The following is a 16,995-nucleotide window of genomic DNA, read 5'->3' as shown; positions in this document are numbered from 1 at the left end:
GGCTGGGCAAGAAGTTAAAATGGAGACCGCTGTGGGGAGGAAGACTGTTCGCCTGTTGGTGTCTTTTGTTGCGCACTCCGCCGAATTACTCCTCCTGTCGATGACTGCGGGTCGGGAGAGACCGATTGCTTGGGATTCGTTAATGCGAATTTAATTCGAGGGAGAAAGTATTTGCCGATAAATTAGTTCAAACGACTTAATGCTTAAGTTTTTTTTTTTTTGCTTTGCATCCCTACTTCTGTACCTCTCACTGTTCGGTTTACGAAGATTTCTTCCACGTATCCATCCGCCAGCGAATAATAGTACTCATGTCAGGCATTTGCGGATAATAAAATGTGGAATGGAATATGTTTTCATCTTCAAGAAGTGCAAAATTGGTTTCATACGATAAAAAAAAATGTTGCTGAAACGGCTTGGATTTTTTTTTTAACCAGGAATTGCTGAACCGTTAAGATATTGTTTATGAAAGATTCATGTTAGTTAATGCAGGACAGACTCCACAACACAGGAAACAGAGGAGCTTTGGGCTGGCTTTATCCATTATCTTTTTGCTTGTATATGTGATTCCCTGGGAATTGCCTCTTGGTAGCGTTGTTTCTGTTGCCACCGAATGGCTGGAGTCTAAGTATATTTTAATTGGCAAGTATTCGTAATATCGCTGGCTCATGAACGAACACAAATACACTTGATCATTTGAAGCATGCGATAATGTGTTTATTCTCCCGATACATGGTGGTAGGTCATAAACTGATGAAACATTTGGTCCGTGCACTTGTTGATGTTTTTAATGTCGCTCTTTGTTTATGTTTTAATCTCGTCAGTTTTTTTATCGTTAAAAGGGGATGTCACAGACACCATCCGCCATCTCAACCAAAATCTTGATCTAACCGTCAGTCAACACGTGCCTATTGAGTGTACCAGTTCTTCCGAATTTCGTGGACTGTCTCACGTATTCGGTCTCCAGTGGAATATGTTACAGTGTGTCCAAACTGGTGAAATCTCAGGTCGTTGCATCCATGTTCTTTCCAAAATAATTAGCCAATGAGAGAGAAACAGAAGGTGAGAGATGCTACGTTTCCTCTCTCAGGTGACCGTCAAGATCCAATCCAGGTTTTCAGTCAAACCACATGACACGGACATGAAGAAGATTCTGCAAAGCCTACGCAACATTTATAGCTGTGCTTTTAATATATTGTTGGATTGCTGTAAGGGATGTTAATCGTGAGCTGGAGAGGGTATTAAGTCAAACTTGGACTACACAATAACTTTAAAGTCGTAGACGAACAACCACAGCACAAACGAACAGCAGCGGTCGACTCTCTTAAAATGTGACACATGTGGCCAGTGGGTGGCGCTGATTAGATAACGCAAATGTTTGCTCTCATCCCAAGAAACAAGTGGGAATTCTGTGCAGTCATGATAGGAGGCGAGGGTATCGTGTAAGAGTGAATTGTTTAGTCGTTATTATATTCAGAATCATACCTTTTTACACTTTTTTCTCTTTAGACAGTTTTTTCTTGTGCCTGCTATGTCCTAGCAATTCCAGTTTAGATCTCTCTTTCTCTACCTGGCAAGATGTACTTTGGGTTTTTTTTGTCAGATGATAACAGCATTACGGCATCAGTTTGAAAAACGTTTGGATTGAAAACAAGCTTTCTGAGCCAAAAGAAACCCAAATGCTAAGAGCCTTAAATATTTACTGGATCAAAGCCAGACATCGGTCAGTTCCTCATCATCAGTGCCACAGTGTTGGAACAGGTTAGAGTGGGCTAATGTAATAACATACGTGATTAATATTCATCACTTAAAAGAAAGTTGACACGTGCTTGTATAGAATGTATAATAAAGAAAAAAATCCAGGCATTATGTACTGTCTTCTGTCTACTAATATTTTCTGCCTAAGGTTAGAAGAGACCACGGGGCTGGCTGACGCGTTTTTAACTTGTGCGTCTCTCTCCCAGTGCCAGCTCGTCTTGCACAACTCTGTAGAGCATCCTTGGAAAGCTTAAAAATCGTTTTGTACATATGGGTATTGCTCTGAACATATTTCATTCACTCTCAATTCAACACAAAGTTTTTACCCCTCAAAGACACTGTCTGGCCACAGGGCGCATTGGCTCATGATGATAAGATAAGATACGATAATCCTTTATTAGTCCCACAGAAAACTTGCAGTGTAACAGCAGCAATGGGGATAGCGTAATAGTAAGGAACGCCAATAAGAAAGCAAAAAAAGAAAGAAAGATATCATCAAAATAAGTACACAGCAGGGCACAACAGATAGTAAATAGGTAAAATAAGTCAAGACATACAGAGCAGAGTTGAGTAAACATATAGAGATGTTTCACATGAATGAGTTGTGACTTTGAATAAATAAGTAAAAACCGACGGTGAACAGTTAAGGAAACGTTTTGTAGGGATATTGCACATGAGTGAACTGTCAGATAATAAATAAATGAGCAGAACAGACGATACACAAAGTTTAGTAAACATTATGTAAAGATACGCAGATATTGCACAATAGTGGATTTACCGTTTTGGTGCTTGTGATCTACTGGGAGCAGTGTTGATTGTAAAGTCTGACAGCAGCAGGAAGAAAGGACCTGTGTTATCTCTCTTTCACACACTGCGGGTGGAGCAGCCTATCACTGAAGGAGCAGCCCAGTGTAGTCAGGGTGTCCTGCATGGGGTGGTACATGTTCTCCAACAGAGAAGATGGCTTAGCCATCATTCTCCTTTTTCCCACAACCTCAACTGGGTCAAGGGGGCATCCCAGGACAGAGCTGACCACCTTAATCAGTCGAGCTGCTACTACCCCAGCAGACCACTCCAGGCCAGTTTATTGTTCAGGTGAACATCCAGGTAGTTGTAAGATTTCACCATCTCAATATTCACTCCCTGGGTGTTCACTGGTGTAGGAAGAGAGGTGTAGGGAGCGTTGGCACCTGCGGAAGTTCACCGCCAGCTCTTTGGTTTTCCCTGCATTGATCTGGAGGCGGTTCCGCTGACACCAGTCAGGGATGGACAGTAACGAAGTACATTTACTTCAGTACTATACTTAAGTACATTTATGAGTATCTGTACTTTACTTGAGTGTTATTTACTTGTTTGTTTGGGGTTTTTTTTGGGGGGGGGGGGGGGGGGGGGGGGGGGGGCTTATGACTTTTACTCCACTACATTTGAAAGACAAGTAATGTACTTTTCACTCCACTACATTTCTATGAGGGTTCTCATAATTCATTACTTGAAGCATAGCTTTGAAATCAGCGGATGGATTTTCTTTTCTAAAATGCGATAGACCATATTGTGTTCGTCACAGGAGAAAAAACAATCACAGTAAACTACTCCTACGCTGTCAGTCTAGTACGTGCTGCATTTTTTTTAACAAATGAACTGGTTTCCAAGCTAACTGCTTCCCATATGCGTTTGCATGCTGCATTTGTAACTTTTTTCGTAGGTGGCTGTGATGTAGTGCTCACTGCTCACTTACAATCATATTCAAATCAGTAGATATGAAATGCGACTTGAAAATCACGATTAATATGATTGTGAATGTTTGACAAATCTGGTGACAGAGGCAGACCACAACTGGTACTGTAAACACAGTGTGTGAACACGTACGGAAACCATTTAGCTTTGAAACCATTTGGGACATGCCACCGGTTCCATGCCACCGGATGTGAATCCACTGCTGACGCATACTAATAGTTAGCTAGCGAAAATGCAGAGTTAATGTTTCTGACTAAAGTTCTTTCAGAAATATAAGTTTTAATCTTGTCAGATAAACACAGTACTATTAGTGAGGTCACGCGAAGGCAGTGGATTCACGTAGGACCCAGTCCCGAGGCAGGGGGTGGGAATCAAGCAGTGACGAGGGTCATCCAGCTGTTTCACAGTTTAGGCAACGCTATGTAGCAGAGTTAGTTAACTCAGAGAAAGTAGTCAATCTCTAAATAGAAGAGTCCTATGGCTACATTCTTAGAGCAAAACAAAGCCACAGGGTTCTTTTATTAGGAGGTTTACTACTTTCTCTGAGTTAATTAACTCAGAGTTTTCACTAAACCCACTCCCTGGAATACCCTACAGCCTACAACCTGACGTGTTTATCCTTTTAAGGCTAATCTGAGTTAACCTGGGACCTACTTAACTACAGCTATACACTGTCTTTTATAGAGGAAGCATTCGATTCAACTGTGTTTCTACAGGCTTTGTAGCATATTCTGCACGCTTTTTATTCTACAGGTTCTGCAAGCAAGTCAGTGCATTCAGTAGGTTGTTTCAGAGTCATTAGGTTCTGTAAATTCATTGTGGCAACAACACAACAATGTGTTAATATTAAAAAGAAAATGTACTTTTGAATACTTAAGTATTTTTAAAAGCAAGTACTCCAGTACTTTAACTCCACTAAAAATTTAACTGAACAACTTTTACTTGGATTGGAGTACTATTTGACCATGAGTATCTATACTTTGACTCAAGTAATGGGGTTGTGTACTCTGTCCACCTCTGGCACCAGTCCATAAAGTTCTGGGTCAGTTCTCTGTGCTCCCTGTCATCCCCATCGGTGATTAGGCCGACTATTGTGGAGTCATCAGAGAACTTCTGCAGGTGGCAATTTGGTGAGTTATGTGTGAAGTCTGCAGTGTAGAGGGTGGAGAGGAAGGGAATAGTTTGTGTGTGTGTGTGTGTGTGTGTGTGTGTGTGTGTACCATGTATTGGTATCTTTCTGAGGACCAAAAGTCCCCAGTAAGATAGATTAATCTGACACAAGTGCCTGGTGGGGACCAAAATGCTGGAACAATGTTATTCTGAACTACATTGTTTTTACTGATAAAGCAAAAAGTGTCAAAACATTTCTTTGGTTAAGGTTAGGGTTAGGGATAGGGACAGGTTAGTATTCTGCAGTTACAGGGTAATGGGAGTCAGTGGGAAGTCCCTGCTGGGATATGAATACAAATGTGTGTGTGTGTGTGTGTGTGTGTGTCCATGCAGCCTGGTACAAAATAATACACACCATTCCATCACAAGAATTGTCATCAGTACATCAAACTTAATGCATGACAACCAGCCCCACTGTCATCTGAGCACCTGAGCTCAGTTTCTTGCCAACTACCACATGGTTTGATGTTTGATATATGATGTTAATATTTTTGGTCTGGTTTTCAAAGTCGCATCTAAAGATGTTGCTTTAAGTTCACCTTTTACAGCACATGAATATCCTATATGTTCACCTTTTACATGAATATCCTATATGTTCACCTTTTACAGCACATGAATATCCTACAAGCATTTTTGCCGTTATATAGAAGGCGCTGCAGCCTCTTCTCCGCAAATTCTCGTTTTTTTCATGTTCAGTAGTTTTAGTCATACTTTTTTTTTTGTATTTTTATTATACAGTGATGTGCTTAGCCATCAAAACAAAACAAACAAAAAAACAAACAAACAGTAAAACACCTTGCATCACAAGAGGTGTGCTGTGTTCCCTTACTGATAATGTCAAAACATTTGACAACTGAACAGTATTTCCTTAAATGTACTGATGACATGGAAAGTTCAGTTCACATTTCTTTTTGAGGTTGACTCTCCTACAACCCACTAAAACCCTAAAACCCACAACCAGAAAGTTAAACAAAAATGATGAGTCTTTGATTGATAACCTTTTAATCAAAATGAATATAGTATATATAAATAAGATCATTTGAGCTGAGCTGTCGTTAACAGCCGTGTTCTGTTTCTTTAGAAAAAAACAATTAGCAGCCAACGTTAATTACTCGGCATGTCCAGATGTTTGACTGGTCCCGTAAGTAAGTCAGTCAGTTTTATCACGTTTTTAAGCATAAAACGATGTTAATAAGTGCTGTAATGCTGCAACAACTGCTAATCTTGCAAATCGTAGGTCATCCCTACAACTATACACCGACAGGCCCTGGGTAACACTCCAAGAATTCATAAAATTAGACAAATGACCACCGCACTTAGGCATTTGTTCCTCCAGTCCTGTTCGCTCCACTCATGCTCAGCGGGTTAGCAGCTGCTCGAACACAAAACCATTGTAACTGGCGCCTCGCAATGATTTGGTGTTGCACGCACTGCTGTTCCTTCTCTTAAGAATCTCAGATTTTACATCGGAGGAAGCGAAGACGAAAGGTTAGCGTGAGAAGAGCCATGTGTGGCGTGAGGTCGTGAGATCTGTGTAGGCTGCGTGAGTCTCACGCTCAGTGCATGAGAGTTGGGATGCTTGTACACAGTTACCAATTGATGATTAACATTAACACATTTGTCACAATGGCTGTCTTACCAGTGATGCGTGGAGAATATTCTAGTGTTGTAGTATGTAACTATGTCCCAAAAATGCCAAAAAGTTGGTACGCAAAAGCGCTTCTTATGGTAATACCACGCACGCGCACCTGCGCACCACTGCGCAGCTTTATGCGCACCCCTGACTATACCGAACTCTGAAAGTGAAAGTGAGAGTTGACAATGAGAGGCAAGCAACGTATTGTGATTATCGTCCGAAGTTGACTTTGGAAAGAAAGAAACATTCTTTAATCAACAACGGAAAGTTATCCTCACAGTAAGTCCTTTTTCATAGAGCAATAATATTATAGTGGAAATAACGACCGGTCTCTTAAATAACCTCACCTGGTCACGAATGTATACTTTCGATTTGTGAAGGCGTTAGGCTACGTGTACACCATTAAGCGAACGTTTCTTAAAATGAATCCTTGAAATGTTAGAATCCTTAAAGTTAGAGTAAAACGCTCAGATGTTTATTGCAGTATTTTCGATTATTTTCGGGTTTGAATGTAATCAGTGTAGACTGGTCTCTTAAATAACCTCGCCTGGTCACGAATGTATACTTTCGATTTGTGAAGGCGTTAGGCTACGTGTACACCATTAAGCGAACGTTTCTTAAAATGAATCCTTGAAATGTTAGACTCCTTAAAGTTAGAGTAAAACACTCAGATGTTTAATGCAGTATTTCGATTCTTTTTCATAGAGCAATAATAGAGTTTGGTATAGTTTAACACCAAAAAAAAAAAAAATTACTTGCTTCTTTATCATTGGCTTTGCTATCTTCCCAGGACGACTTTAACAACCTTAACGACTTTAGTCTTTTTAGACTGTTTTCTAATTCCAGGGGATATAGAAATGTTTTAAAAGAAGAAGTGTTGAATTATCTTTAAAGCACAATTATCTGAACTTTTCAGAAAGTCCTCCTGATGCCTATGAAGCCTGTATTAGCGTTAGAGTCACAGGTTTGAAGCCCTAAAAATGAGCCTCTCTGGGAAGCATCATGAATCCTCTAATGGGAACACGGAGTCCAGTATCATCCCTGAGGAGGAGCCCAAAAGGTAGTGTGTGTGTGTGTGTGTTGGGGCCCAAGGGGGTGGTGGAGAGGGGGCCAGCAGGGGGCCAAGAGATGGGGAGGGATCAGGCATGGGGGTTGGGGGGGAGGTGTTGGAGGGGCATGGCACGACAGTGTGAAGTGCAGTATTTACTGTGTAGCATGTTTTAACATCAGTAAATCACCTCACAGGGCCAAGCCAGAGAGAGCTGGATCACCCACACCAACATCAGTTTCACTACAGAGTGACAGCTCTATGATCCAGCCAATCAGATTTGAAGATGGACCCTCCTCTGCCAGTGAAAGGTCTGTTCTCCATCGTCACATTCAGTTGAAAAAGAAATTATGTCTTAATAAGTTATTTTTAAAGCTAAAGGGCAGTGTGTATTCTCTTTCCTAACAGGCAGAAAAAAAGATCAGCGACACCTTCTCGCAGCAATCTATCATTGAGGAGTGACAGCTCAATGATCCAGCCAGTCAGATTTGATGACAGGTGAATCATTGATAACAATCCCTCTTTTATTGGCAGAATTAAATTTTAAAAAAGAAAAGAAAAACAGCCTGTTTTAATATCAGTAAATCACCCCACAGGGCCAAGCAGGTGAGAGCTGGATCACCCACACCGACATCAGCTTCACTAAGGAGTGACAGCTCTATGATCCAGCCAATCAGATTTGAAGATGGACCCTCCTCTGCCAGTGAAAGGTCTGTTCTCCATCATCACATTCAGTTGAAAAAGACATTATGTCTTAATAATATATTTTTAAAGCTAAAGGGCAGTGTGTATTCTCTTTCCTAACAGACAGAAAAGAAGATCAGAGACGCCTTCTCGCAGCAATCTATCAATGAAGAGTGACAGCTCAATGATCCAGCCAGTCAGATTTGATGACAGGTGAATCATTGATATCAATTACTCTTTTATTGCCAGAGTTAAATTTAAAGAAGAAAAGAAAAACAGTCTGTTTCAACATCATTAAATCACCTCACAGGGCCAAGCCAGAGAGAGCTAAATCACCCACACCAACATCAGTTTCACTAAGGAGTGACAGCTCTATGATCCAGCCAATCAGATTTGAAGATGGACCCTCCTCTGCCAGTGAAAGGTCTGTGCTTATTGTTGGAGCATTTCATTGGGCGAATGGCAGGGAAGCACCCTGGACAGGTCGCCAGTCCATCAACCTCACTTTAATCATTATTTAAAAAATACTTAGAGAGGACTAGCAGCATGTGACCAAACTGTTATCCCTCTGTTAGAGGTTTCAACTAACTCAAGATGTCAACTAATACCGATTCAAATTTCTGTTTGAATTTTCCAATTATTTTCTTGTGTAAGAGTCCATTCAAATTGTTGCTTCCTCAGTTTCACTTAGACAGTTCGCTTGGTCTCCAGGCAAACTACTAATTGCATGTTTGTATACAGGCAGAAAACCAGAAATCCACCAATGGTACATTCAAATTTGGTAGAGGCTAGTCCAGCTGAAGAGGTTCAGTGTCAGAAACTATGTCAACAGCACAGCAACAAAGCTCTGGATATGTTCTGTAAGACGGATCAAATACCCATCTGTAAGGAGTGTGCACTTCACGAACACAGAAACCATAAAAAAGTCTACGCACAGGTAAGGACTTATTTACACATACATGCAATTTATGCAGGTATGGAATAGCTTAAAATATCATGTTCTGAGTGGACATGTAATGTTATATGTAAAACGCTATTGATAAAAGAGAAGAGCATCTTACAAAGTCCAATTTACTTTAAAATAACAGTTTAACAAGCCCTTCTCTACTCATATCATAGATCACTGCTGTGCCGGATACATCATCCCTGCTGCAGGATATACTGAAAGCTGCAAAGATCAAGGAATTCCTCAGTTTGAAAAGACATTTAAGCGAAGAATACCGAGAATGCTTTGAGGATCTTCTTGATGAGCATGATGTCCCATATGTTACAGAGAAAATGATGGAAAGTTTTGGGGGAGAAGGGGCCCTCAGGATTACTCTTCACTTCCTTAATTCCAGTATGTTAACTGTAATTTTGACTTTACGCTCAGATCATGAGTAAATTAAAAGCAGTCTGACTTTACTGACTCAAACTGAAGACCTTATCACACTAATATTTTCTTCTTTCTTTTTCTCTCTCTCAGCAAAGCCTTTATTAATATGTCAAGAAAAAATGAAAGTTCTTCTGAAGGAAAGGTTTGAGCATGTTACTGAGGGCATAGCCCATCCTGGAAAACAGACTTACCTTGCAGAAATCTACACAGATCTCTGCATCATAGAAGGAATGTTTAGTGAGGTCAACAATGAACACGAGGTGAGACCAACTGAGAAACAAACCATCCAAGAGACTTCGATGAGTCTCCATGATATGTTCAAATCAACGGACCAAAACAAACGCGTCAAGACTGTTTTGACAATGGGGAATGCTGGGATTGGAAAAACTGTGTTGGTGCAGAAGTTCATCCTGGACTGGGCAGATGGAAAAACAAATCAGGATGTGCATTTTGTACTGCCCGTTCCTTTTCGGGACCTGAACCGAAAGGAGGAAGACTGCAGTCTGCTTCAGCTTCTTCATGACTTCTTTCCAGTGCTTAAACAGCTCAACAGCATCGAACATGATAACATCAAAATTTTGTTTATTTTAGATGGTCTCGATGAGTGTCGATTTCCTCTAAATTTCCAGAGCACCAAGAGATGTAGTGATATAAGAAAAGCAATCTCAGTGGCCGCTCTCCTGGAAAACGTCATCCAAGGGAATCTGCTTCCTTCTGCTCAAATATGGATAACTTCTCGTCCAGCAGCAATAAGTCAAATACCTCCTGAGTATGTCCACCTTGTCACAGAAGTTCGGGGATTCAATAATGACCAGAAGGAGAAGTACTTCCAGATGAAATTTAGAGATCAGAAGGTGGCTAAGAAAATTGTTTCACATATCAAGTCTTCAAGAAGCCTCCACATTATGTGCCACAAACCAATTTTTTGCTGGATTTCAGCTACCGTCCTGTCTGAAAACAAAGTTGATGGAGATCAGGGCAAATTGCCGAAAACTCAAACTGAAATGTACACACACTTCGTACTCATTCAGAGCTGTGTGAAGAACCAAAAGTACCATGGGACAAAAAATAAAAATACAAAGGAACTGTCTGATGAAGATCAAAAGATGATCCTGAAGTTAGGGCGACTATCCTTCAAACAACTGGAGAGGGGCAATCTGATATTCTATGAAAAGGACCTACAGGAGTGTGGCATTGATATTGCAGCGGCATCAGAATACTCTGCACTCTGCACTGCTGTCTTCAGAGAAGAGTTTGGAATGTACAGTCAAAGAGTCTTCTGCTTTGTGCATGCGAGTGTTCAGGAGTATCTTGCTGCAGTCTATGTACTATGTTCATATATCAATAATGGGATTGATGTTTTCAGCCAGGCTCGTGATGTGAAGCTTTTTGACATCCTCAAGACCGCGGTGACCAAAGCTTTGAGAAGCAAGAATGGGCAATTCGATCTGTTCATACGCTTTCTTCTAGGACTTTCTCTTGAATCCAATCAGCAACTCTTAAATGGCCTTCTGAAACGGACACAGATCAGTTCCTGGAGTATCCAAGAGATAATCAAGTACATCAAAGAGAAAATCAGGGAAGAAAAGTCAGCAGAGAGAGCCATCAATCTGTTCCACTGCTTGAATGAGCTTAATGACAATTCTCTGGTGGGGGCAATGCAGACATGTCTGAAGTCTGGAACACTCTCAGACAGAGCTTTTAAACCAAACCAGTGCTCTGCTCTGGCTTTTGTGTTACTGATGTCAGAGGAAGGGCTGGAGCAGTTTGATCTTCGAGAATATAACACAAGCCAGTCAGGTCGTCAGAGGCTGCTTCCAGTCATAAGAGCATCTAAGAAGGCCATGTAAGAACATCTATCCAGTGTTATTTTCTTCTCAGGTCAAGCTTCCATTAACCAAATGACAAGTGACAGGCAAAAATGACAAGCTTTACACCATCAAAAGCATGGGGAACACAGGGTTTGAGAGAAGCCATGCTACAATTTAATCCGCAAACAATACTTATTCGTCCAGCTCACCCAACATGTAACATTAACAAGTCGCTTCACTAGACATGATTGCTACCAAATGCTTCAGTCCACACTGCTTCTCCTGAATCAGTTAAAATGTTGAGCGAACCAGCGAAGCAAACTTTCTTAAGCCTTTTCCCTCTCCATTTCTGTTGACTGAAAGAGTCACCTCAAGCCTTTGCACAGATCCCCATCACTCTGGCAATACTCATTATCCAATTAAAGCATTGTGTGCTGGCGTGGAAGACAGAGGTGTATGGATAAAATTATTTTATGAACTCCTCAAAATATCCAAAAACTCCCCTCTAATTTATCTTTACTTATTATTTATCAGCACATATATCATTAAAATATCAGCATAATAACATCAAAACTTCAAAGTCAAATTAAGGATGCACAAAGCTGAACTCATTTGAATAAGATGCATTATACTTATTCCTGATGCAAAAATTTGTCCCTGAGCTAGAGCTTTAAGATATATATCAATATCAACAGTCTCATAATATTGATGGCATGTGACCATGTCTCTGTCTGTCTGTACAGCCTCTCTGGCTGTCAGCTCCAAGCTAAGGACTGTGAAACCGTGGCCTCAGGACTGCGGATGACAAACTCCTCCTTGAGAGATTTGGACCTGAGCTGCAACAACCTCACAGATGACGGACTGAACTATCTAAGCGCTGGATTACAGAGTCCTTACTGTCAGTTAAGGAAACTCAGGTAGATGGTGCCATTTTTCTGGACTTGATTTCACTATAGTTTCGTACACCTTATAGTGTGGTGAAATATGTCTTGATTACCAGGGGACCTAGGTCATTTATTCTGTTTTTGACAGGGTGTGTATTTGTATTTTTGTTCCTGTTGTACTGTCTAGGCTAAGAGGATGTAAACTTACACACAAAGGTTGTGCTCACCTAGCTCAGTGTCCAGTAAAGCTAACAGACCTGGATTTGAGTGACAATGATATACAGGATGCTGGAGTGATGGCGCTCTCGTTGGCTCTAAGAAATCCACAGTGCCAACTGCAGACCCTAGGGTAGGTACAAATGACAGCATTGTCATGAGCTTGTGTAACATTGAATCCTTACAAAAGGTTATTCATTTATGGTAGAATGAATCTGGAGAGCCCCCCCCCCCCTCTCTCTTAGGCTGTCTGGTTGCCAGGTGACAGAACAAGGTTGTAGTTCTCTTGCCTCAGCTTTGAGCTCAAATCCCTCACGCCTCAGAAAGCTGGATCTCAGCTACAATCACCTTGGAGAAACTGGTGTGAGGCTATTTTCCAAGTTTACACAGGAGAAACTGAAGTGAGTACAAACCCCATCCAACCATTACCCCACTGGTTCAGTTTTACAGGAGCTCAGATTGTCATCACTCATTCCCTTGATGTGTTTTGTTTTGTTGTCTTATCTTAGTTTTGAGTTTGGTGGCAAACTACGGATGAAACCTGGGCTAAGGAAATGTAAGTCTGTTTGTCCTCAAGTCTACCACATCTAGGCTAGCTGTCATTACATTAGTCATGATATCACTTTTGTCTACAGATTCCTGTCAGCTCTCCCTGGATATGAATACAGCGAACAGATTCTTGATCCTGTCCGACGACAAAAGAAAGATCATTAGAACAGACCAGAAGCAGCCTTATCCTGATCATCCAGAACGATTTCAGCTTTCTCCACAAGTTATGTGTAGAGAAGGTCTATCCAAACAACGCTTTTACTGGGAGGTTGAGTGGACTGGTAATGGGGTGCACGTTGGACTGACATACAAGGGAATCAGCCGTGATGCGTCAGGTTGGGGCAGTGTGATTGGATTGAATGACAAGAGCTGGAGTATAGAGTGTAGTGAAAAGCAGTGCGTTGTCCGTCACAATAAGGCCAGTGTGACCATCCCACCGCTACATCCATCACGCAGACTGGGATTGTATTTGGACTGGCCGGCAGGCACCCTGTCTATCTACAGAATCTACGCTTACACCGGAGTTTTACTGCATACAATCCAGTCCAGGTTCTCTGAGCCGCTCTATCCAGTCTTTGGGCTGAATTTCCAAAACTCTGAAGTGAGTCTTTGTGTACTTTAGTGAAAATATTGCTCTTACAACACTAACTAGTTTGTAAAGGACAAGCCAAAAGAAGGGCACAGAGACAGGAGTGGCAGTGCAGAATGTGTGTTTATTGAAGAAAATATAAGTTCATTGAAAAAATTCAAAACAAAATCATTCTGAAAAAAAAAAAAATTCTGAAATGTGCAAGGAAAGACAAACAAAGTCTGCTCTTGCCTGTATTGATACAGAAGTCTAAAAAACAGCACAGACAATTTCACCCCACAAGACAAATGAAACATACCAGTTCTCTGATACACTGGCACATGGATATTCCGTACACAGCCACAAAGACAGGGAGTGCCCACTCACACACACATATATAGTCTGGTGGCCAGCACCAAAAACAGACTAAAGGGGTGACAAACAATAGAATGTAACTAACACATAAATATGAGTGGATAGTAAAATAAATATAACAACTGAAAATGATAATTTATCATTCCACAATTAATCTGATCAAAAAACAAAATAAAACTAATTTAAAGAATAATTAGAAACAAACGGTGGCAGTTCAGTTCCCTAAGGCAATTAGGAATGGTGGTATCTTCTGCCTTCCCTGAGGAACCTTAAAAATGTTCTCTGTTTCCACCCATCCCCCTTTTCATGGCAAACCAATCTGGAAAGATAATGCTTAGAAAGGAAACAATGAAAGAAAGAAATTAGTCAAGTCAAGTAGAACTTTATTGTCATCTTAGCCATATACAGTACAGCATACAGCAGAGACAAAATGACGTTTTCCTTGGACCATATGGTGCAACATAGACAGACAGCAGCACATTCAGATAAACAGCAACACGTCCAGACAGACAGCAACACGTCCAGACAGACAGCAACACATTCAGACAGACAGCAACACGTCCAGACAGACAGCAACACGTTCAGACAGACAGCAGCACATTCAGACAGACAGCAACACATTCAGACAGACAGCAACACGTCCAGACAGACAGCAACACGTTCAGACAGACAGCAGCACATTCAGACAGACAGCATCACAGTACTCCAGTTTCAGCCCCTCTTCACCGGCTCCCAGTTCACTACAGGATCCAGTTTGTGGTTGCATTATTTGTTTCTGAAGCATTAAATGGGCTAGCCCACTCTTACATCCCTGACCTCCTTTGCCCTTAATGTGCCTCAAGGTCACTGAGGTCCTCCAATCCGCTCCTTCTGCCTGGTCCACAGTCTCGGTCAAAGGTCATGAGGGACCAGTTCACTGAGGCTGTGGAACAGCTTATCACCCAACACTAGGTCCAAATCTCTAACATTTCTATGTTTAAATCAAGACACTAAAATCAAAACCTTTATTCAACAGCCTTTAAAACATCTTGATCTGTGCATCTGGTTTACCTGCTAATGTCATCATGTTGTATTTAGTGTGTTGTGTATTTGTTCTCTATACTGTTGTTCACATTGTGTGTTATTAATATTTGTACAGCACTCTGGTCAATGCAAGTTGTTCTAAATGTACTAATGTATGAGGAATATTTTCAACTTTACATCTTTGAGTGTTTCAGTCGAAGTTTTTTCTCTTGAAAAACTACAAAACTCTGCAGTGAATCTTTGCATACAATGAGTGAAGAGAGAGAAGAGGATAAAATATTAATTGATCAGAAACCATTAATATTAGTCATATCATATAGCATCAGGACAATTCTTGTAACATTTACTGAGTGAAACAAATAAACGAAAACTAGGAATAAACAAAAACTCACTACCAACACTCCCCTTTGAAGAGTCCTTATTGTAATGGGCAAAACCGTGAACCATGCGTTCATGCTACACTCTTCCACCTCTGGGTCTGGACACAATATGTTCACAGTTTACATCACCACTGTGAGACAGTGAAACCTCAAATGTCAGAGATCAGTTTAATGTACTTTGATGCAGACTGCAGTCCGAGTGGTCATTTTTTTCCCCACCTAGGTGGTAGAGGGAGTCTCATTTTTCACCACTAGATGGCAGAAATCTGTTCTTTAATATTCTTTCACTGATGGAAGGAAGTGCATGTGCTTCACTGTGTATATGTGTCTATCAGAGCAAGCAGTCCTAGCCTCACAGCTGCATGTCAATACTCTCTTATAATCACAAAAACACTTATATCAGGACTCAGAGGACTTCCTATCGTTCACTGGAATTAAATAAACGGATGGAATAGTGAAATGGGTAAACATTGAGCTTATATTGAACAATAAGCTGAACTTTTATATCAAACTGATAGTATGCTAATGCAGAAGTAATCAGCAGCAACATACATACACATACATACAAACACTTTTTGTCTGTTACACCCCCTGTTCCATAAACATACATACAAACACTTTTTGTCTGTTACACCCCCTGTTCCATACACATACATACAAACACTTTTTGTCTGTTACACCCCCTGTTCCATACACATACATACAAACACTTTTTGTCTGTTACACTCCCTGTTCCTTTTGTCTTTCTAATCCTCCAAACCTCTGACTGTCACCCTCCTCTTGTCCCTCTCTTACTCTCATGCCTGCTCTGTCTGCTCCTTTCTCTCTCCTCCTCTCCTCTCGCCTGCTCTGTCTGCTCCTTTCTCTCTCCTCCTCTCCTCTCTCCCTCTTTTAACTCAAGCTCTCTTTCTACTGCTCCAAAACATCGTTGCCATCAGCCTGGTGCTGAGTTGCTAGAGAGGGTATTTTGGGGAGGGGTGATTCTCCTGGTCTTACATGCCAGGCTGGGCAGCCCTGTTCGAGACCTTCCTCACAGGATAGAAAAACCAGACAGTCATTCTGCAGAGGGTCCAGAGGAGCAGATGTGTTCTAGTCAAACACACACCACACAGTCCAGTCTGTGTATCTGGGCCCGATTTGTTCGAAACTCAGAGGTGTGCGCGTCAGATCGAAACATGCCGTCGACGCCTGCGACCAGAGTTTCGCAGAACTGTGGAGGATTTTACACAGAGCAGCTGGTTCCGTGATCCGACGAATGTCAACAGACTCTGTGTGACCAGAGAGGCCGTGAGAAATTTCTTGACCCTTGACTTCTTGTTAATGGAGAGTTCGGTGTGTCTCAGGCCAGTACACTGTCACTCTATTAGATGTCTTAAAGGGCAAAGGCCAGTCATGGGCTTCCTGGCAAAATGTGTATAAATTAAACTTTTAACTGAAAGAGAGAAGATAAATAAAGAACACCATATTTGACACAAGATTTTTCTGCTGACCTCCTAGTAAAGGAATCAACCCCATAACATTATTTCAGGGAGGGGGGCAGGGGACCTCCCTCAGTGATTCTCTCTAGCTTTTTGCTATGAGATGAGCGGAGTCATTTTTCACACAGCTCTCTCTCTCTCTCTCTCTCTCTCTCTCTCTCTCTCTCTCTCACTCTTTCTCACAAGTGAACTCATTCAGGAAATGTGTGGTTAACACAGATAAATTCATTTTAGTGTGTGCAACGCAACATTCTTATGCCTTCAACTATGAAACCATAATAGTTGATATTTCAATGTTCCAAATGTTGT

The 16,995-nt window shown here is 41.2% G+C and overlaps 1 protein-coding gene across 1 annotated transcript; it reads left to right on the top strand.

The window, feature by feature from the left end:
- The first annotated feature begins 8,790 nt into the window (after positions 1 to 8,790).
- Positions 8,791 to 13,484, top strand: LOC115824867 (NACHT, LRR and PYD domains-containing protein 12-like). Its single transcript, XM_030788595.1, has 8 exons — positions 8,791 to 8,964; positions 9,147 to 9,366; positions 9,493 to 11,248; positions 11,957 to 12,130; positions 12,285 to 12,446; positions 12,559 to 12,714; positions 12,823 to 12,869; positions 12,949 to 13,484. Exons 1-8 carry the CDS (start codon positions 8,791 to 8,793, stop codon positions 13,482 to 13,484), a joined length of 3,225 nt encoding a protein of 1,074 aa, XP_030644455.1.
- The last annotated feature ends 3,511 nt before the right edge of the window (positions 13,485 to 16,995 follow it).

The sequence above is a fragment of the Chanos chanos genome, chromosome 12 (assembly GCF_902362185.1).
Source record: "Chanos chanos chromosome 12, fChaCha1.1, whole genome shotgun sequence".
In the NCBI taxonomy this organism is placed as follows: Eukaryota; Metazoa; Chordata; class Actinopteri; order Gonorynchiformes; family Chanidae; genus Chanos; species Chanos chanos.
Note: the sequence above shows the minus strand (reverse complement) of the source record. Positions and strands in the feature narration are given on the sequence as shown.